Raw genomic sequence first — 13,826 nt, 5'->3', positions numbered from 1 at the left:
ATTAAAGATGCAACTGTGAATAGTGTGTGTTTGGCAGCGGCGGGCCTCTGATCGGACAGTAATGCCTCTCTAAGACTGCGGGGTGTGTGATGAGAGCGGTTTTGTCTTTGTTTTCGAAGTTGAGGAGGATTTTACGAATGTGAATTGAGGGCGGATGGATTTGGAACTGAGCTGGCCCCGGATATGTTGGAGCAGTCACAAGGGCTCGGAGCCTTTTTGTGGAGGACATTTATCCTAAATTAGCAGGAGAAAAGCAGGACTAGGCTTTGATGTTTGACTTCTGTGAGAATATTTTAGAGAATTTGACAATGTAGGTGCGTTGAGTTTAGCTTGAAATCAGCATTTGTAATCTGCTGTGGCATATTTCTGAATTAAACATAATACTCTAATTTAATGCGGACTTGATTTTCGGCATCAGGAATTGATTGGGTGGTGGAAACTGGGTGGTTAGAGGGGAGGGGCTTGATGACATCATCTGCAAAGCTAACTTGTTTCAGAGGCGGAAGTTATTAATGATTATTTTTTTATTTTTTTTATCAAATAAATGCATCCTTGGCAAGCATAAGAGACTAAAATCTTATTTCATGTTGATTTATCAGATAATGTTTGCATGCATTTACACTTTAAGCTTATTTGTGTATGATCGTCTAGGTAAACACTTAATAATGGGGTCAACTTTTACACAATGGGCTCTCTTTAACACATTTTACAATATTTAAATCTATTTAGCAAGTGGGGGGAAAAGGTGCAAAGTATGTGTTATAACTCAGTTCCAGCTTGTTCTTATGACCTATCCTGACACTTCACATGCTTCATTAGTCTTCAAAAACATATCAAATAGGGCTTTGCGACATCTGACAACAGGCCACAGAGCCACGTGTCACAAAGCAATCTGCGATATGTCACAATAAAAGCTACATTAGATATTAACCCCCATGAAGTTTCATTATCCACTCTTAAATGGTTATTATGCGATGTTAATTACAGTGTCAAAATCATATCAGCCCCTCGACTTAATGAAGCACTTTCACAACCTTTCATTTAAGTGAAGAGCTGCTTTTCAGTTTTCAGGCTCTCTGCTATTTCTGCTCTAGATATATGGAGTATTAATGTCGACTGAGGTTCAGCAGAGTAGATTAACCTCTAAGCAGAGTTTGGGAGTGTGTGAGTGAGTGTGTGTGGATCCAGGACGGCTCGAAATGCTTCATCACTAGAGCAGATCTCTTGACCCTCATGAAATGCAGTATGTCCTGTTGAGACTGTTCGTCGATCCAGACTCCGGCCTGCAGTGCTGCATTATACATGCATTTTTCTCTTCAAGGGGTTCATATCAAGGAAAACAGGATTTTTCTTGCTCTTTTAAAAAAAGAGTTTAATGTACTATGTATACACACTAATGCTCAAAATACAAAGCTCTCTCCCCAGACCATTTTGAACTGAAACCCCACAGAAAAGTCCAAATCATTTTTAGAATAAGTGACTGTCTTTAAGAGTGAGTTATTGAATCATTCAGTCAACCGATTTGTTCAAAACACTGTACTGAAATAAACACTGTACAATGTCTCACTGTACTAAAAATTGTTGAGAAAATACTGATTGAAAACTATTATGAAACTATTTACTGTAGTGTCTTTATAAAAGTCTTTGAATTCAACCAATTCGTTCAAAGCACTGATTCATTCAGGAATGAAACTGTTTACTGTCTTTATGAGTGAGTCATAAAATCTTTCAATCAACCAATTTGTTCAAAACACTGATTCATTCATGAAGTGACTCTCTTTATGAGTGAGTCTTTGAATCTATCAGTTAAGTGATTGATTCAAAACACTGATTCATTCAGAAAATAAACCAATTTCATTATGTTTTATGCAATTGTAATAAAAGGGAATTCAATTGAATGAAGCTATTTACTCACTTTATGAGTGAGTCAAGGAATCTCTTAGTTGTTCATCATCAAAACAGGTGACACACTACATATAAATTATGAGTGAGACTTTGAATCTTGCAGTCAACTGACTCGTTCAAAACACTGATTCATTCATGAACAAAACCAGTGACTCTCTTCATGGGTGAGTCATAGAATATTTTAATCTACCAATTTGTTTAAAACACTGATTCATTCATGAACAAAGCAAGTGACTGTCTTTATGATTGAGTCTTTGAATCATTCAGTCAACCGATTACTTAAAAAAATCTGATTCATTCAAGACCAAAACAAGTTACTGTGTTTGTGAATGAATCATTTAATAATTTATTCAACTAAAACTAAAACAGAATCATTCACAAAAAAATAAATTATTTTCTTTTCCTTTTTTTCTGGAACAAAATTTTTTATATTGCAAAAATAAATAAAAATAATCATCTGGATATTTACAGCATGTATTTTCTTCCCCGTAGGAATACGATGATGGATATGGAACGGCCTACGATGACCAGGGATATGACTCGTATGACAACAACTACAGCAATCAGGCGCTGAAGTAAGTTTGTGTGTGTTTTGTCTGCTGTCGGTGTAAAGGGCATCTCAGAGTGCCTTTGTGTGTCTATCTGAACGAGAGAGCTTATTCACAATGTAGGTCAGTGCTCACCTCTCTGTATCGAACCAAAGAGTTTGTGTGGGTCTGCACAGAGCTGGACTTGGAGATTTGCTGCATTGGAAATCGTTCAGGCTAATGTAGGGGGCAGCTTTGAAAGCCCATAAGAGAGAAGCGGGCCTTCTCGCTAATGAATCACTCCTTTATCTCGCAATATTCTCTGCAAGGAAACATTTCATGTTGTATGACAGGGTCAGTTGTCACTGTGTACCAGAGAAGGTCTTATGAACACCACAGTCTTGTGAAGGACATTTTGACTCATAATTAGTGGGTGTTAACATAAAATACACGTTCATGTTTTTTGAAACAGCCAATTTAGAATGCAGTAAAATAGTTATTGTAATTTAGTAATTTAGTTGTGTCTCAAGTTGGACTAATAATAACTAATAATTCTTTATACTAGTATTTTAATTTAAAGATACTTTTTTTACTTTATTTTAAAGATATATTATATTTTTTATTAAATTTAATTCAATTGTGATATATGCTATAATAAAACTACAATGTTAGTATATGCTAAAATAAAAAACAAAAACATATATATATATATATATATATATATATATATATATATATATATATATATACACACAGTATAACTACAGTTGTTCATTTTTAATTTTTATATTTTTAAATAATTATATACTGTATAATCAGGAAGAATGAATTATACAATAATTAATTAAATTCTGATTATTATGTTTAATTTAATGGCAATATAATACATTTTAATCATCTTTTTGGTTTATTTTTTCATTTATTTTAGCATATACTGTATGTATAATGCAAAATTGATCTATATGATTTAAAGTATGATTTAAATTCTGCTAATTGAGATTTTTTTGTGTGTCTTTAGTTTTGACCACTGTTTTTGATATGGGTCACATTTTAAAAAACCACATGAACAACCTCACAAAAACAATTGAATAGAATTTGAGCAGAAAATGAGCATTGGAACTTGACACTTGACCTGCGGTGTGAACAGAGCGAGAAAGACATGATGCTGGATTTATGGCAGTGATGACATGTCACAGTAATCTTCAGGTGGACTTCATCACACTCTGACCACTACTGTTCTGTCTCCAGAGGTGGTTTACCCACGTGTATACTTAAAACTATATCAAAGACACACAGGCCAGGTCTCAGATCAGTATTTGGAACATACTAATTTAAGATTAATGTCAGTTGAGGCTTCTTCCTGAGCTCAAATGCTTTTTTAAGAGCTCAAACGGCATTGACTAATTGATGAGGAGTCTTTCGACAAGCCTACATGTACTTCATTATACGGCAGGTTTCTGTGTTCTTTGATTCATAAAACATCGTCTGTGCGTTACTGAGCTGTGGTAGATTTCCTCATACCTCATCCTGGTGCATCTTTGATCTTGTAATATGTAATCCAGGGATATGTAAACCAACATTTCTTTTAATCATAGAATATACAGTGATCCAGAGGTGGTTTACCCTGTGTATACTATGTATAACTATATCAAAGCAACAGCAGGCCAGGTATTTATTCATATTTTGAATTCGCTTTTATTTTTATGGTTACGGTTTTCATTTTTTTATTTCATTTTTTAGTAATTTTGTTTTGTTCTTTTGTCTTTTGTCTTTTTTTGTTTTTGTTTTTTAAATAGTTTTGTAGGCTTTTGTTACACTTTATTTTAAGGTGACGTAGTTACATTGTACTTACTCATATTAGTACTGAGTCATATTAATTAACTACATGTACTAACTATAGAGTTACAGTTAGGGTTTTGTTTAGGGTTAGTTACTTGTAATTATGCATAATTTACTGTTATTACTATTGTAAGTACATGTACTGTAGTAACGTGTAACTACATCACCTTAAAATAAAGTGTTACCTTAGCTTTCTAAGGTAAGCGACATTTCTAATTTACATTTACATTTTTAAGTTTGAGTTTTTTGTTTATATTTTATTTCCGCTTATTTTTTTTAGAAAAAATAGTTTTACGATTTCTTTTGCGAACTTTAACAGACTTCGACGTGCGCATGAGATACATTTTGCGTGCTTACGAGAAACTATAGCCTCTTTAGTAAAAGAAACATGGTCGATAAACATAAAAAGTAAAGTGGTTCGATTGTAACGCATGAGCACGCAAAAAAAAAATCCCATGCATGTGATTTCCTTTGTGTGTCACTACCATTTTACTATGAAGAAAAATAGGGCTGGGACCATACACCTATCTCCTGATTCGATATTATCATGATACTTGGGTGCCGATACGATATGTATTGCGATTCAGTATTGCGATTTATTTTTTATTTTTCTGACTTATTTTAGAAGCATCATACAGTACTACATTCTCTTTAATAAATTATTCAATAACAAATTATTTTCGACTTGTGGCGAAACATTGTAATCGATAAATGCGTTATTTTAAGCACCAAGTTTTTATCAAAAGCTGATTTACTCTATCGCTATCGTAGACATCAGTGTTTATATTTGAACTTTAAACTTTTATCCCAGTACTTCAATGATAATTTGAACTATTGTATCACAGAAATAATGATACTATGAGGAAATGACTGCTGTTTCATGACAATTCTCTCTGGGTCAGCGGCAGCGCCAACACAGATTTGAATGTTGCGATATGATTTTGTCAAAGGTTTAATAGACAGACGAAATGGAAGAAGATCGCATGGGTGTTTGAATGGAGATCACAGTCTTTTAAAGATGAATCGTGCAGCTCTACTGTCTTATCTCTCTCTCAGCACGAGTAGCGCTGTGCGTCGTGCGCGAGGGCTTTTCAATGCATTCAGTCTCACAACGCTTTCACGCGTCCACCTATATTACGTCACTCAACACTCAAAGATAAAATAGGCTAATGGCGCAATATACCACAATAGTTATAAAAAAGTATTTTATTATTTTGCGAAAGTGTCATGACTTGAAATTTATCAGTTGTGTCTTCACCATGGCATCCCGATGCTATAAATAGGCTGGCGTTACCCATGTTAGAGGAAGGGGAGAGCTCAGAGATTAAATGTTCACAGAGGTGGCGGGTTTATCTCACAGGAGCGTTAAAAGGGTCAGAGGTCAAATGTTACGACTTTGATGAAAAAGCCTTTGCTGTGTGATTCTCCCAGGTGTGTCACCTTCTTGTGTAGCGGTCCGGATACTCCACACGTGTGCACTCGGCGTGTTGCAGCCGCACTCCCGGTGGAAGTGCTCAGGGGTGCGTGAGTGTGTCTGACAGCATTTAAACAGCTTCTTCAGAGTGCTATAGAGCGCCATATGGTCCACATAACCCACACACACACTGAATGTCAGAGCGGCTATAGGCCTCCGCAGAGCAGTTTGTTGTGGAAAATGTCAGTGCAGTGAGTTCAGAGACTGCTGCTTTTCAAAGGTTAGCACTGCTTCAGGAGACACGACTCTGAGAGTTGAGATTTAGAGGGGAAAAGAGCAATTATAGCGGGAACTGATTAGAAATTCCCTCTTAGGAGATTGATTGATTGATTGGGAGGTTTTCCTCGCCTCTGGCTTGATCTCGGAGGGGTTTAGAAGGCCACTGTTCTTAGTAAGATATGTTGGAATGGTTTGCTGTACAAATTAACCGAATTCAATAATTGATGTTTGCAAACATTTAATTTCATTCATTCATTTTAGTGATAGCAGCTAGGCAAGTATTGGACCACTTTAAGAAGATTAGCAATGCACATTAATTGTGTTTTTATTCACCCTTTTGCAAGTTTGAAAATCTACCAAATGTTTTGTTCTGTTATTGATAATGCACGATTTTTATTTGTAACTATTTATAGTGAATTTGAGTGAAATTTGAGTACACAATATTGGCAACTCGTTCATACGACTTGAGTTTAATGGAAAATTGCAGGCTTCTAGTTTGTATTCATACAAATAATATTTAATAAAATAAAATGTTCAGGTCAGTTCTTCACACTGCACAGACAGATGCTGACCAACATGGACAATCCCCAGATTACAGCTAGGGGTCGAACGACTTCAGATTTTTTAAGTCAACATTTATGTGATTAAAGTTGAGTGGGCTTTGACTAGTCGCTGATGACGTCATTAATGAACAAAAAAGGCCTGAACCTCGAGCTGAGACTCGAACGCGGGTTGCCTTGAGCACAGCTATGGCAAATGACACTGCACTCCTAAATAACAGCTTATTTTTATCAGTTCTTTTGTCTTTGGGTCTTTATATTTCTCATAGATTTCTGCTTGTTCTGAATCAGATAGCCTACAGATGAAATAGCACAGTAAAGATTACATATGAATGCATTATAGAGAGCTATTGCGTGTGAATTAATTAGTCTCTCTACTAATAGTGAAGCTGTGGGTTTTAGTTACTAAGAAATATATTCTTGAACTTTTCATTTTCTAAGCTATTTTATTGATAAATCACAGAACAGTGTTGACAATACATTTATGCCTTCTGTTTGTTTTCGTTAGTCACATGTGTTCTAGTTCTAATTTGCCACCACTGATCAGTCACCATGGACACCTTCATAATCACCACAGCTGTTCGTCATTGTCTCATCACTGTGTATTTAATTTCCTCTTGTGTTCTCATTCAGTGTATGGTGTTGTTCATGTCTGCAGGCTGTTTCGCATGTTGGCTGTTTGGATTATTCGAATAAGTCTTATGTGCTATATTCCTCATCTTCATTTTCATTGAACTTAAGCGTTACAAGTACAGGTTTTGGATTCTCTACCCACCTCTGCCTATAGTAGGCCCTAAGTACATGTTGCTAATTATTATTACAAATGTAAAAATACACGAACACCTTAAAAAAGTGTAATTTTACAAAAATTATAACTTTTTTTTATTTTTTATTTTTTTATTATTATTTGCAAAAAGTTTCATTTGACAGTTAATCAAATGGGAGCAACCAATGAACTTTCAGCTTTTTAAGACACACCCTATTAGATGGAATATTTTGATGAGAGTATATGAATAATTTTATGGGACTATTGTGGTAAAATAAAGGACAACATTTCTAAAAGTCTTTTTCTTTTTCAATTTATTTAAACGTAATTTTTTTTAAAGGATTGATTTGTACATTTTTTTTGAATGATTCATTTAAAAATATTGTTTTATAAATACAATTATTTGAATCAATACATTAATGTATTATAAATTTGATTAATTTAGTAATTTGAGTTATTATTCTATGAATTAATTTTTTAATGAATAAATTGATCATTTAATACTTTTTCATAATGGCAGGCTCTTTTATCAGTGGAAAACTCTAGAAATCTAGATCTCAACTCTGTTACTTTGTTTTTCCGGTTCTTTTGATCCTGTAAATATGAAAAAAAAAAAAGCTGTTCCACACCTGATGAGAGGAACATTACAGAGTTCAGCTCTGCAGGTCACGATTATCACGACTGATTACTCCTCCGTTCAAAGCATCAGACTCGGCAGGTTTCTCTCTCTTCTACACCTGTCTTCCTCTCTGTTCCTTTACTCACACGTTCTGTCCTCTGTCCCACTTTCTCTGAGACAGACACGCTGATATTTTTTAACTTATTTCAGATCTATTTTAGAGGTTTGGTGTCTTCGCTCTCGTCTCTGTTTCCGTCTCTGTGGACCTTTGGTTCTGTTAGCAAGACAAGAAGACTGTTACAGTCTAAAAATAGATTAATTTACATCTGAGAAAAGAGCTTCCGTTTCTGTCGCAAATTCCACAAGCATATGCAAACCATGATTTTGCCTGTAGCTTGTTTGAAATAGACAGATTTTCCTATTTGTATGAGGAGAACATAAAATGGGACACACACATACATATTTGCACATGGCTTATGGTGTGTACACAACATGCTAGCTATAATAAATGCACATTGAATGCTCTAGTTCAGCGTTGAATTGATGCAGGAGACTCAATAGAGGACAAAGGCCTGTGGTTTTCCATTGTCTGTTTTTAGACTGTATAAATTGATTTCATTTTAGTCTTATCTTGAATGAACAACCTGACACAGTCTGGAATGAGCATTTAAAACATGCTCTAAATGCTTGTTCACTCAAAGTAGCGTTCTATTTCCATTTTTGGCTGAACTGTTCCTTTAAGTAAACTTTGTGACCCATGTATGGAAAACATAATTAGCGTTGTGTGATGTTTATTCACCTTTCTGCCCTCCAAACCTCTTCCAAACTCTTTCTGTTTGAGTGCGAGGGAATGAAGCAGTAATTAGTGATTAGTGATAAGCCTCTCTCAGTAGATTAGACCAGCGAGACTCGTCACAGACGCCCCACTGCTGATTTACCAGCTGTGAAAAAAAGACGAGAGAACGAGGAAACACAGAGATCACCTGGGACATGTAGTACATCATTCAGATTTAACCCCACCATCTGTTTAACCACACGAGAGAGAGAGAGAGCAAGGCCTTTATGAATGTCAAGTCAGCGAGCGCCCGTCCTGAGGAAACACGCTCACTTTGTCAAACATCTGGGATCTGCTTTTTATTTTATTTTATTTTATTTTATTTTATTTAGTTTTATATTTTACCTGCACATAGACTTATATGTTTTATCCCCCCCCCCCCCCACACACACACACACACACATTTTTTTACATTGTTTTTTTATTTAATTTTATGTATGCATTTATGTTTTAATAGACTTACTCCTTTGTTTAATATATTTTTTTAAATGATGATTGAAATAATATATTTACAATTCTGCACTTTTCTTGTTCACTAAAAATTCAAGTAGCAAGTACAAAAAGTTAGTCAAACAGCTGGTCAAATGTTCTTGCTTCTACTGAAGTGCAAGATATTCTTTGGATCGTCTAAGATCATTCTGGAGAATATGATCATCACGTTTTGCTCATGTCAGCTCCAGTACTGCTGTCAGTAAAGCAAAATTAATTAATCCTATGTCATACTTTTCACTCAAATTGTTATGCTGACAATATCATTTGTAATAAAAACCTTAGAAAATGCAGAATCGAAGCATTTGTACTTGTAGTCTTGACCCCACCGGCTGGTAATCTACCTGAGGAAACAAGTTGAGTTGATTTTCTAGCAGGGTATTGTTGTAATTTCATGGTTACTTGAAGTAAAACTCCCAGCAAACACCTGTGCAGTACTTCATGGTTTCAGATCTATGTGACAGAGTTACTCAACAGTCGCCTGCAGATATAAGCAATCACTGAGAGACTGAAGTGTTTCTATACGCCATAGTGAAAACAGTTTAAAACAAGCCAATCTGTTATTTAATCTGTTTGGAGAACACCAGATAGACACACAGTGTTAGTGCACAACGGTTTTAGCTGGGTAAGCATGACTGTGTGTATGAGAGAAAAAACATTATGTAAATAATGTCTCTTATTTGACAAGAAATTGGTTATAATTGGTTATAATTATCATGTATATATATATTATATATCATAATTTGCCAGCAGATATATTAGGCTGCTGTCACTTTAAAGCCTGACACACGGATCCATTACTGTTACACATGCGTTTTCTTTCTCAACTGTTTATGTTCACTTAAAACATAACTGATTGTTTACGTGAATACTCACCAAGACCGGCATTTTGATATTAATTTGGGTGTATTTGACTGTTTAATCACAATGAGCACAAAATCTGCGGGAATGAGTAAGATTATGCACAATACGTGCAATCCCATGCTGAAATTCAAGACACTAACAATATTCATCCGGAGGAAATGAAACGAGAGAGTGAGGGGAGGCGGGTTTGTGTGCCAACTCGCTGTTGGAAAGATGAGAGAGCGAGAAAGCGCTAGCGCTTCAATATGTATCGTTTTTTTATATATATTTGACTACACACTGCACTTAGTTTATTATTTCAGATGCCTTTTAAAAAGACTACAATTGAAAAATGTGTATATTATATATCAAATTCAACCCGCCAAAATGGCTAATAGGAGTGACTGCGTTACACGCCACTGCTGCATTTTGCGGGTTGGCAGGTGTTAAATAATCATAATACTTTTTTATTCCTCCAAAGCATTTTTGATACTTACAGTTAACACTAATATGCAGCGTACCTGATAACTCCATTAAGTCTCCTCAGAGGAGTGAAATGTTCCTCTGGGTGATTGTAGCTCATTCGACAGCGTGTTTGCAGTGTTTACACGTGTGTGTTGCTAATTGGAGGAATTGGACTGTGTGTGACTTAAATGCATCATCATTTCTGCTAACGCTCTACCTCGACTGGAACAAGCTGAACAGGGTAATTGAGTAGAACAGAACAAACTCGGCACTGGAGGAGAGGGAGAGAGAGACGAATTTAGGAAAGAAGGAATATTGACGATGTGTCAGGGACGAAATTAAAGGTGTCTAACTAGGTTTGAACCCAGGCTGGTGTTCAGATTGGTGAGAATAGGTTCTTTATGGTGTGAAACAGCAGAGAGAGATGCATCTGGCAGCAGGTTGTGAAGTTGACTGATGCATTACTGAACACTAAAGCTTTAGGTCTCTTCAATTTCACCTTCATGCGCTGTGGAAATGGGGAATTTCATCACACATATGATATAAAGCCTCCTCCCAGCCCTCACGAGGTTCCTGAGATTCTGTGTTGGAATCTGAGGAGAATAGTGACCCTAGTTGTGCTCCATAGGTCTTCATACATGCAATCCCAGCAGAACCCTCTCTCTCACTCTCATCATATCTTCTTCTCCCTGGTGTGCAGACACGTTTTGAGCGTGAAACTAATAGTAACAGCAGGCTAGCGATAGGCACCTCTGTGTGAGCTTTGACATGGGATTTCCTCTCTGCATAACAGTTTATGAAAATCAAAGACGCTCTTTTCTCAGCCACTGAAGGTGGATTGTTGTATGTGTGAGTATCTCTTGTGAATGAGTGGAGGAGTCAATAATATTATGATTGGAATAAGGAGAGGGGTTTTGACAGTATGATTGGAATGAGGAAGTGGTTATGAGAGGAAAGAGGAAGAGTTACCAGTGTTTCCCACAGGATTTTGAGAGACTACCCAGAGGAAAAATGTATTGCTAAGTGGTTGCTTTTCCTATGCTTCCTAAAACTTAGAAATAAGAGTAGACACAACTGAGATATGAGTCCAAAATGAGAAACATGGGAACATTTTTATTGTCTTGCTGTAATCTCTTTCAAGACAAATATTTTCAGATGTAGCTTTTTTCATGACATTGGGGATTTTTTAACCTTTAATGGACAGGACTGTCTAGGACGAGAAGGGAACAGGAGCAGGAAAGTACCTTTAGCTGGGACTCAAACTCATGCTGTCTGAGGTGCTGCTGTGCCTCGATGTCGATGTGCTGTCCACAAGACAAAGGGCCCTATCATACACCCGGTGCAATGCAGTGCCATGCGCGACGCAAGTGTTTTTTGCTAATTTCAGCCTGACGCAGTTATCATTTTCACGTCCTGCGCCATGTTCAGGCACATTGTTGGCGCTTTGCTGTTTTGAGACAACTGAAATAGACTGCACCATTGACCAACAAAAACCTGGTTTAAGTCAATGGTGCAATATTTTTTTTGTTATTTAAAGAGCGCATTAGTAAAGTGCACCTATAGGCGGGTGCACAACGCGCATACACTCTGCTTATTACACACACAGGGATGCCCAGCAGCACACAAACATGCCACATGTTAAAAATAAAAGGATTACAATGTAAAAGATTATTATTGTGTACACAAAGATATGGTGGAATCCGGCTTGTCCCGTAGATGGTCGGCTTGCGCGCTTTAACCTCGAGCAGATACGTTTCCTCGCTAGAGAAGTGTTCGAATCTGCCATGGCGCGAGCACAACTGGCTTTTAAAGGAAATGGCAGATGAGACTCTGGTTGTTTTTTTTAATCTTACACCCATTACTCATTAAGAGAATAGGGACAACTCTTTTAGACCATGCGCCGGGTGTGCCGACCATTTTTCCCGTCGTTAAACTAGCAAAAGTGGATTCGGACACGCCATAAGTGTACTTGCGCCGTGCGCTTTAGACCATGCGCTTAGATCGTTAAAATAGAGTCCAAAATGTCAAAGAACTTTTGTGTTATTATGAGAAAGTCAAAAATATTTTCGGTACATTATGAAACTGTAGTCGGAAAGAATAGGCTGGTGGGCCACCACAGTCTTGGTACAGTAATTAATGGGAAGCACTGAGTTACAATAGATTTGAAAGGAGTTATTATAGAAATTAAATGAGGAGTTATTGAAATTAAGGAACCAAATATAAAATATGTAGTTTCTATAGAAATAATGGGAGGAATAACAAATAATTATGCCAATGTAACACTAGGTCTATATCTGAAGAATATTCCCTGGTGGAAGCTGAGATCATTTTTCCAGTAACCTTCTATTTCTTGTAGCACCATTCATACTGATGGGAGGCCAGTGGAATTATGGGAGCATGAACATCAGGATATGGTTAGCAGTCAGCTGTGATTGGCACTGGACAGCTCAGCTGAGGGGCCTATGGGAGAAAAACTCAATTTGGAAGCAGAAAGGGAACAGAGACCCAGGAGCAAAACTTCTGAGATGCTGCAATAAAAGGCAGGCGCACCGCAAATCTGCTCGGAAAATAGCTTCTCCGATGGGTTATTCTGCTTCATGTGCCTGCTGAGATATTGCTTTGTCAATTTAAATAGGGAGCAACTAGTGTCATAAAAGCAGACACATACCTTGAACTTTCACCATCTTTCTCTCACTTTGGTCCTCTCTGTCTTTAGTTAGTTATTTTATTTGAAATTTGTCAAGGCAGGATATTGCAGCACACAAAAAAAGAACAGTTACTTTAGCAGCACAGCATGAAATGAGTCAAACATAACACATATGTGGGTACAATTATAAAACTATTTAAATGCACACAGAGAATTAAAAAAGAACAACAAATCTAAGCAGACACATACCTTGAACTTTCACCACCTTTCACTTTCGTTCTCTCTGTCTATAAATAAATGCACATACAAACATGTCAATAGAAATATGTTTTTTTTTTTTCTTGACAATGGATCAATAAAATGGATCAGCCAGTCAGCGCGCATTAATTTTATTTTGCTCAATAAATGTTTCTCGTTTCTTTCCACAGCTCAGAGGATTATTATGAATACAGCCATGGTATCAGTGCAGAATCATATGACTCTTACGGTAAGTGTCTTTTTTTTCTTCCCTCAATGCAGTTTTATAATTACATGAAATGACTGTAGTTTGTGAGCATGTCTTGCTTGATTTCCACTCTTCTAATGCAATGACACAATAAGCTGTCTATTTTATAATAACTCCAGTTAGTACATGAACC

At 36.5% G+C, this 13,826-nt stretch overlaps 1 protein-coding gene across 3 annotated transcripts in view; it reads left to right on the top strand.

The window, feature by feature from the left end:
• Positions 1-13,826, top strand: part of khdrbs3 (KH domain containing, RNA binding, signal transduction associated 3) — a 141,578-nt gene that overhangs the window by 118,568 nt on the left and 9,184 nt on the right. For all 3 annotated transcript variants that reach the window (XR_014608567.1, XM_084131850.1, XM_084131849.1), the window contains exons 7-8: positions 2,398-2,480; positions 13,617-13,675. Coding sequence is in view for 2 of the 3 variants with exons in the window: in XM_084131850.1 (XP_083987976.1) it covers positions 2,398-2,480; positions 13,617-13,675 (142 nt within the window). In the remaining variant the exon portion in view is untranslated. The remainder of the gene's footprint in view (positions 1-2,397; positions 2,481-13,616; positions 13,676-13,826) is intronic.

This window comes from Abramis brama, assembly GCF_963993115.1.
Source record: "Abramis brama genome assembly, chromosome: 12".
Lineage (NCBI taxonomy): Eukaryota > Metazoa > Chordata > Actinopteri > Cypriniformes > Leuciscidae > Abramis > Abramis brama.
Note: the sequence above shows the minus strand (reverse complement) of the source record. Positions and strands in the feature narration are given on the sequence as shown.